We start from the raw sequence: 9,053 nt of genomic DNA, 5'->3' as shown, positions 1-9,053 counted from the left end.
TTTTGGGAGAGAGAGAAAGCGCAGCGAACACAGAAGGGGCAGAGAGAGGAGACACAATCTGAAGCAGGTTCCAGGCTCTGAGCTGTCAGCACAGACCCCATTGTGGGGCTTGAACCTGTAAACTTTGAGATCACGACCTGAGCCAAAGTCGGATGCTTCACTGACTGAGCCACCCAGGCGCCCCTGCAGAAATATTTTTTTTTTTAAATATTTTTATTTATTTCTAGGAGAGAGAGAGAGACAGCATGAGCAGGGGAGGGTCAGAGAGAGAGAGGGAGTCACAGACTGAAACAGGCTCCAGGCTCTGAGCTGGCAGTCAGCACAGAGCCCGACGCGGGGCTCGAACCCACGAACCGTGAGATCATGACCTAAGCGAAAGTCGGACGCCTAACCGACTAAGCCACCCAGGCGCCCCATATTTTTTAAAAAGAGTATAAGACAGTACTATGAACAACTGTACACCAACAAATTGTATAACCTATATGAAATGGACAAGTTCCCAGAAACACAAAAGCCATGAAGACTAAATTAGGGAGAAACATAAAATCTGAATAAACCTATAACTAGTAAGGAGATTGAATTAGTAGTAAAATATCTACCAACAAAGAAAAACCCTGGCCCTGATGGCTACACTGATGAATTCTACCAAACATTTTACAAGAATGAATACCAATCCTCAAACCCTTACAAATTATTAAAGATGAAACATTTCTTAATTCATTAAGGCCATTAGTACCCTGTCACCAAAGCCAAAGACATTACAAGAAAACTACAAATCAACATCCCTTATAAACAATGATGCAAAAAAAATCCCAACAAAATATCAGCAAACTCTGCAGTATATTAAGAGGATTGCAAACCATGACCAAGTGGGGTTTATTCCCGTAATGCAAGAGCAATTTGACATATGAAAACTGATAAATGTTAATACACCACATTAAATAGAATGAAGGGAAAAGCTCACACAATCATCTCAATTAACGCCGAAAAGCCTTTGACAAATTCAACATCCTTTCATGATAAAAACAATCAACAAACTAGGAATACAAGGAAACTTTCTCAATACAGTGAAGGTCATATATGAAACACTAATAGCAAACATGATATAGAATGGTGAGACGGAAAGCTTTTCCTCTAAGATCAGGAACAGGGCAAGGATATATGCTATCACCACTTCTATTCAACAGAACACTGGAAGTTCTAGGCAGAGGAATTAGTCAAGAAAGAAATAAAAGGCATCAAAAATGGAAAGGAAAAAGTAAAATTATCTTTGTTTGCAGATAATATGATCTTATATGTAGAAAACTCTTTAAGACGCCATACAAAGTAACTGTTGGACTGAGTTCACCAAAGCAGCAGGATACAAAGTCAACACAGGAAAATCAGTTGCATTTTTATATACTAATAATAAATAATATGAAAATAAAATTACAAAGAAAGTCCACTTACAACCGCATCAAAAAGAATGAAATACTTAGTGGTTAGCCTAAACAACAAGGTAAAAGTCATACAATGAAAACTACAAAATGTTGCTAAGAAAAATTAAAGATGTAAATAAATGGAAACACATACCATAGTCTTGGACTGGAAGTCTTAATATTCTTAAGATATGGATATAAGTGTCCAACTTGGCTCAGGTCACAATCCTACAGTCCAAAGGTTCGAGCCCCACTTTGGTTTCTGTGCTGACAGCTCAGAGCCTGGAACCTGCTTCAGATTCTGTGTCTCCCTCTCTCTCTCTGCCCCTCCCCCATTCTCTCTCTCTGTCTCTCTCAAAAATAAGCATTAAAAAAATTAAGAAAAGAAGATATTGATATAAGCCAAAGTGATCTAGAGATTCAATGCAATCCCTATCAAAATCCTAGACATTTTTTGCAGAAATAGAAAAATCCATCATAACATCTATATGGTATCAGAATGGACCCTAAATAGCTGAAACAATCTTGAAAAAGAACAAACCTGGAGGACTCAAAATTTCTGATTTCAAAACTTACTACAAAACTACAGTGATCAAAACAGTATGGTACTGGCATGAACATATCCAGACCACGGGAATAGAATCAAGATCCCTGTAATGAACTCTAGTATCTATCATCAAATCATTTTTGACAAGGGTAACAAACCATTCAGTGGAGAAAAACAGCGTTTACAACAAATGGTGCTGGGAAAACTAAGTATCTACATGCAAAAGAATGAAATTGAACGCTTATCTAACATCATATACGAAAACTTACTCAAAATGGATCAAAGACTTAAATGTGAGACCTACAACTATAAAATTCTTAGAGAACATTGATCAAAACCTCCATGGCACCGAATTTGGCAATGACTTCTTAGATGAGACACCAAAGGTATAAACAACATGAATAAACAAATTTGAGTTCATAAAAATTAAGAAACTGTGCATCAAGATACTATCAACAGAGAAAGAAGATACCCCAAAGAATGAGACAACATATTTGCACATCATATATCTGATAAGGGATCAATATCCAGAATATACAGAGAACTTAAACTCAACAACAAAAAATCCCAATGACAGAAATGGGCAAAGGACTTGCATTGACATTTTCCCAAAGAAGATGCACACACTGTCAATAAGCATAAAAGATGTTCAACATCACAAATCATTAGAGAAATGCAAATCAAAACTACAATAAGTTATCATCTCAGATCCATTAGGATGGTTCTCAAAAAATCAGAAAATAACAAATACTGGAGGATGTAAAGCAATGGGAACTCTTGCGCACTGTTGGTGGAAATGTAAAATAAGATAATTTCTGTGGAAACAGTATGGTAGCTCCTCAAAAAGTTAAAAATGGAATTATGAGACAATCTAGCAATTTCGTCTCTTGACAGATGCCAAAAGAAATAAAATCAGTTTCTCAAAGATATTTGTACACCCATGTTCACAGCAGAATTATTCACACAGCGAAAATATGGAAGCCACTCAAGTGTCCAATGAGTGATAAATGGATAAGCAAAGTGTAGGGTGTGGAATACCACCGAGCCTTAAAAAGGAAGGAAGACACATGCTACAATGTGAATGAAACTTGAGGACATTATGCTAAGTGAAATAAACCAGTCATAAACACACACATACAAATACTGCATCGATCCACTAATCTGAAGTACTTAACAGCAGTCAAAATCACAGACAAAAAGTAAAATTGTGGGACCAGGGGCCAGGGCAGAGAGACTGGGGGTGGTTATTGTGTAATGGGGAAAGTCTTTCCAGTTTATACGAGGAGGAGCTGTGGAGACAGATGGTGGTGACAGCTCAACCTTATATTTAAAAATGGATAAAATGCTGGGGTGCCTGGGTGGCTCAGTCAGTTGAGTGTCCGACTTCGGCTCAGGTCATGATCTCACGGATTGTGAGTTCGAGCCCCTTGTCAGGTTCTGTGCTGAACGCTTGCTTGGAACCTGGGGCCTGCTTGGGATCCTGTCTCTCTCTGTCTGCTCCTACCCCGTTCATGCTATCTCATTCTGTCTCTCAAAAATAAATAAATATAAAAAAATGGATAAAATGTTAAGTTTTATGCTATGGATATTTTACTACCAAAAAAAAAAAAAGAGAATATAACAAGGAATATATAAAGAATCCCTACAAATCAAAAAGAAAATGCAAACAAGTTCATAGAAAAATAGGTATTTATCATGAAAGAACATTTCAAAAAAAAATAGGGTTGACCAATAATCCTACGATCAGGTGCTAAAGCTCCTCCTCGACGAAGGGGGAAAAATCAACTACAGGAGACACACTTTTGCATTCATTTTTTAGTGTCAAAACCTGAGGAGCCTTAGAGAATCAGGTACTGGGCAAAGTATGGGTGGAAGAAGCCTCCACCCTTGCCCACTGTAAGTGTAAATTGGCACGTGCCCTTTGGAACACAGTGGCAATTATCCAGTAAAAACCTGGATGTCTGCATAGCCCACAATCCATCAACCTCACTCCAAGAAACGTCAAAGATGCGTAACCACGTGCAAGATGACCGCTAGGGGACCACCGGGCAGAGCCGCGCGCGTGAGAAGCGAACACGTGACGGGGCGGAGAGCAGACGGATGCCACCGGAGCCAGGAACGTTACTGACCTTCAACCGTAAAGGCCCTGAGCAGATTTTACGTTGAGTAGAGAAAGGCTGAAGTTACATTATGCAACAAACAGAAAACGGAGGAGGAAGAAATTTCCCTGAAAAGGTGCTCTACACTCCAGTTCAGGAAGTGGCCCCGGGTCAAGGGCAAGACCTCATCCGCTACACGGACGCGGAAGCTGCAGACACAGGAGNGCGCGGAGGTGCACTTCACTTTCCACGTGAGGACCTGCAGACACGCCGCAGTCACACGCTGGGGACACGTCCGAGGCTGGGGAAGTGCTGACCGTCAGGAACAGAGTCTGAGCACCTGGGGAAGCTCAGACGGACCCCGGCGCCGGGACTAGGGGCACCCCGCACACAGAGAGAGCGGTGGGGAGGCCGGCAGCCCCCAGAGGGGAGATGACCAGAGCGAGCAAGGAGCGTGGGGGCGGGTCTGACGGAGGGGGTGCACGTGACCGAGAGGAGACGCGGGGGCCCTAAGCTGCACAGGACCTGGGGACGGCGGGCGGGACGGAGGCACTGAGGGTGGGGGACGCGTGAGCGGCTCTCTGCGGCTGTGTCCCGTCTCCAACCTGGTGGGGCCGCAGGACCGGTCACCGAAACTTGGCAGGTGGAAGGAGGGAGCGACATCACGGGTCCCTCTCTGGGCGCGCGGGCTCTAGGTCAAAGGGTTCCCCGGCTTCCAAACCACCAGAGGCCAGAACGAGACGCTTCCCGGGGGTCCAGGGCCCGCGGTCCCCTCCCGGCCTGGAGCCTGCAGGGTCTCCCACCTGCCCGCATCCTGGCTCCTACCTGGATAGGTGCTCCGAGACAGGTCTCTCTTCGCCGTCCACAGCTGCTGCCCGCGCTCCAGCTGGCAGATCAGCTCCGGTCGAGGAACAGGACACCCTGTTCACGGAGAAAGAAAGACGATGCTGGGGTTTTGGTGAAGAGAAATAAACCCCTCAATCTAGTCTGTAAAGAAGACCTTAGAATAAAGCTGCTACCATCCATACAAAATGCTAATATTCAAACCCAGAAACCAAAGGCAGGCCATACTGCCAGGAAGATTTCTTTCCCTCACAGAAAGTCAAAAACCAATATATAGAGTTCAATCATAAATGTCATAATACAAATACAAGGTGTAATGATAAATAAATATAATCATAAAGGCTGTGTCACCACCTTAAATGCATTATGTCATTTCAAAACTGAAATTTATGGAGTAAATAAAACAATTGACATATTTAAAATATTGACTTCTTCACTCAAAACGAAGTATCTGTCTTCAGTGATCTAGGTCTTTATCTAGATCATAAGCCAAGGTTTGTATTGTTCTTCCTATAGGCCACAGACCAAATGAGTATTCTCAGGATTTCCTCACAGCTTCCTCAGCAAGTACCAATTGCAATGAGTACTACTTTGTAGATGAGGAAACTAACACTCAGGCAAATCATGTGATCTGCCAAAGCACACAGACCTGGTGAATGGCTGGGCCAAAACAGACACCCAGGTCCAGTCATATCCGCTCTCTGTGCCGTTTACCACAAAGCTACACAACACCGTTCCGGCGGTGTCGAGTCCCAGGATGAGGATGATGATGATCACGATGAGAGAGAGACACTGGCGGCAGTGGGGTGAAATGCTAACCTGCACACCATCTGCTCACACCAGGCATTGTTCTGAGCTCTGTTTGTAAGTTACCCATTCATCCTTGCTACAGTCCAGGGAAGTATACACATGAGTGTTAACCCCATGTTACCAATGAGCACACCCAGGCACACACAGCTGCGGTAACTAGCCTTTTAAGGGGCAGAGCTAGGATTGAACACCACTGGTCTGGCTCTGGACCATTGTCTCTAAAGACGACACCAAGGAGGAAACAGCAACACCCTTGTGTGTGGCCAGTAGCGCCAGACCAAGTGCGGGCTGGAGAGGAGATCGGACGGGAGCATGAAGATTCGTCCTCAGAGAACAGGGGCCAAGGGAGGGACAGACTCAGCGACTCTAGACTTCAACATTTCACAAACTACTAAGAAACAGTAAAACTGAGAATCCTATGCAGTGATACCATCATATGTGCCTTTATAGAAACATCAAATATTATACACTGTCATCAACGTTAAACATAAAAAGGAATTTTACTACAGAAAAGGACAAAAACAAAGAAACAGAGAACAGCTTCATAAAATGATGTATGTTCCAGACTGAACAAATTAAGCTGTATGAGGGACTCACTGCAGTGACTGAGACTTCCGGAGGACTGCGAAGCCACGAGATTGTGTGGGTGGAGCAGAACAGTGCCTGGGACAGTGCTCAAAAGACCTGAACAGGCTCTAATATCAGTCACTTCTCCTAAGAGTGACCCACTTTTTATTTTTCTTAGATTCCTTCAACACGGGAATCTGTATCACTCCAGTAAGTGGGACACTGGAGTCACTGGCCTTGAAGGCAGTTGTCCTGAAGAGGCAGCAATGAAATCAAAACCATCTTCTTAATTCCCAGTAAGCTCATGCTGCCGACTTGGGGATGCGTGCTCACTCTGTTGAAAGCGGAAATTAGCATAAATTGCGGGTAAGGTGTTAAGATTCAGCACTGAACCCAGATGTTTCCTCAACAATAATCAGGAGGCATTAATCATTTCATGAAATGTCAGGGTGTTGCTCAATGTCAGCTGATGAAGTGTCCATATGCCCTGTGACCACAGGTTTTCTCAAACTCCATACAATGGACATTCAGGTCAAGATACTCTGTTTTGTAGTTTATTCATTTTGAGAGAGAGAGCATGAGATTGGGAGGGGCAGAGAGAGAAAAGGAGAGGGAGAGAGAGTCCCAAGCAGGCTCCGCAAGGTCAGCAGAACCTGATGTGGGGGCTCAAACTCAATAACTGTGACATGATGGCCTGAGCCGAAACCAATACGTGGCTGCTGAATCAACTGAGCCACCAGGCGCCTCAGGTCAGACGCTTCTCTGTAGGGAAGGCAGGGAGGAAACTGTCCTGTGCATCACAAGGACATCTGGCAGCTCTCCAGGTCTCCACCCACTAGGTGCCTCTCCCAGCCCCATCCCAGTGGTGACAACCAAAATGTCTACAAACACAGCCCAGCGTCCCCCGGGGGGAGCACACCATCCCCGGTTGAGACCGCTGGCCTAGAAGGCCATGACCGGGATGATGAGAGAAAGTGACAGGGATGGGGCAGGGGCCTCATGAGATGTGGTGTCAGGACACAGCTGGCGAGGAGGCGGGGACCGTGCCCAGAAGGAAGACCTTACGAGGCTGAAATGCCCACGAACACTCACTGGGCAGACACAACAGCAAGTCGAGGCCCGAGGCAGGTGCGCGCGTGGGGAAACCTCTAGACGCCGTGCACAGCCTGAGCCCTGGATCCACAGCCCTCCTCTCCCTCGGATCGAACGGCCTCCTGCTGACTCACCTCAAGCAGAGAAACATCTAAGCTGGCGTTTCTCAGCCAGGGCACCCTGGATTCTACAGGCGGGATCATTCCTCTTGAGGGGCCTGTCCTGTCCATCGAAGGGTGTCTCCAGCATCTCCGGACTCTAACCGCCAGATGCCAGTTCCTCCCACACCCAAGGCGGGACAGCCCAGAGCGCCCGCAGACGTTGCCAATGGCTCCTGGGGGCAAAACTGGCAACCCCCGAGAAGGACTACTCGAGCTGCCTCTCCCGGCCCGCCAGACGCCCCCGGCCCTGCAAACAAGTGACAACCACGAGGCCACGCGAACAGGGAAGCCCCATCACCGGGATCACGTTGTTTAGAGCCCTACCTGTCGGCGCTGAAGGCGAAGGCCTCCCGGGGGCCTGACTCCCTCCCCTCCTGGAGAGCTTCCCATCACTCCCCGCCCTGCTGAGGACACCTGAGCCAGCCAGGCTCCTCCCCCCCCACCCCGCCCCGTCAGCTCCCCCTCTGGAATGTGAAATAAGAACGTCAGACGGAGGCCAGTCTGTCCCGGACACTGGGGTGAGAGGGCCACAGAGCTCGGGCTCAGGTGGCCGGCCATGCCTGCCTCAAGGACACCTCACACGGCCCCGCAGCAGAGAAAGGAAGACAAACCATACAAACATGCAAAGATGCAGAGGTGAGGACTCTGGGGGCCACGCCTGCAGCCAGAAGGTCCTCTCACAACGAGGCGGCAGGTCTCCCCCACGGGAGAGTCGGGAGGACTTACCCAGAGACACCAGAAGTCCACAGTTTTCCAGCATCACCTCCTGGTACAGGGTCCTCTGGGCCGGGTCCAGCTGCCCCCACTCCTCCTGGGTAAAAGTCACGGCCACATCGTCGAAGGTCACTGATACCTGGATGTCAAACAGAGGTAGGAGCGTTGGCCTTGGGGAGCTGGATGGGATCAGAGCTCATCCCTACCTCCCTGATAAAGGTACAGAGTGATCAAGGCTCGGATCGCCAAGAACCTTCTGAGCGCCAAGCTCTGTGCTGGGCTCAAGGGGGAGTGGGCAATGCTGTGGAGGTAACAGAGCTGTGTAAGGAAGAAGCCTCCTCCATGGAAGCCACCGGAAGGTCACACAAGACGATGGAAGTGATGGGTGGACTGGGAGATGCAGACAACATGGGCTCTGGGACGTCAAAGGGATGAGTAAATAATAATATCAATAATGGTAACAAACGCAGTACCTGAGCCTCACTCGTACTGCTAGCTGTCTGCCCCATGCTGAGGGCTTCACATCTTGGTTAAAGAGACTGTATGCATCCAGTTCTTCTTCTTCTTCTTCTTCTCTCTCTTTTTTTTTTTAATGTTTATTTATTTGAGGGGAGAGGGACAAAGAGAGAAGGAGTGAATCCCAAGCTGGTTCCACGCTCAGCGAGGAGTCCAACACTGGGCTCAATTCCATGCCTGTGAGTTCACAGCTGGTATCAGGAGTCAGACGCTTTACCTACTGAGCCACCCAGGCACTCCTCCTTTTTTTTTTTTTAAAGTCCCCAGTTCTTCTTTTTTTTTTTTT

At 46.8% G+C, this 9,053-nt stretch overlaps 1 protein-coding gene across 2 annotated transcripts in view; it reads right to left on the bottom strand.

Annotated features, from left to right (window-relative positions):
- LOC144225745 (uncharacterized) overlaps positions 1-9,053 on the bottom strand; it is a 51,572-nt gene that overhangs the window by 6,713 nt on the left and 35,806 nt on the right. For both annotated transcript variants that reach the window (XM_077756990.1, XM_077756991.1), the window contains exons 2-3: positions 8,264-8,390; positions 4,890-4,985 (exon numbers count right to left, since the gene is read on the bottom strand). In XM_077756990.1, coding sequence (XP_077613116.1) covers positions 4,890-4,985; positions 8,264-8,390 — 223 coding nt within the window. The remainder of the gene's footprint in view (positions 1-4,889; positions 4,986-8,263; positions 8,391-9,053) is intronic.

Source organism: Crocuta crocuta, unplaced genomic scaffold, assembly GCF_008692635.1.
Source record: "Crocuta crocuta isolate KB4526 unplaced genomic scaffold, BGI_CrCroc_1.0 scaffold142, whole genome shotgun sequence".
Lineage (NCBI taxonomy): Eukaryota > Metazoa > Chordata > Mammalia > Carnivora > Hyaenidae > Crocuta > Crocuta crocuta.
The sequence above is the reverse complement of the archived record's forward strand: the minus strand, read 5'-3'. Positions and strand labels throughout refer to the sequence as shown.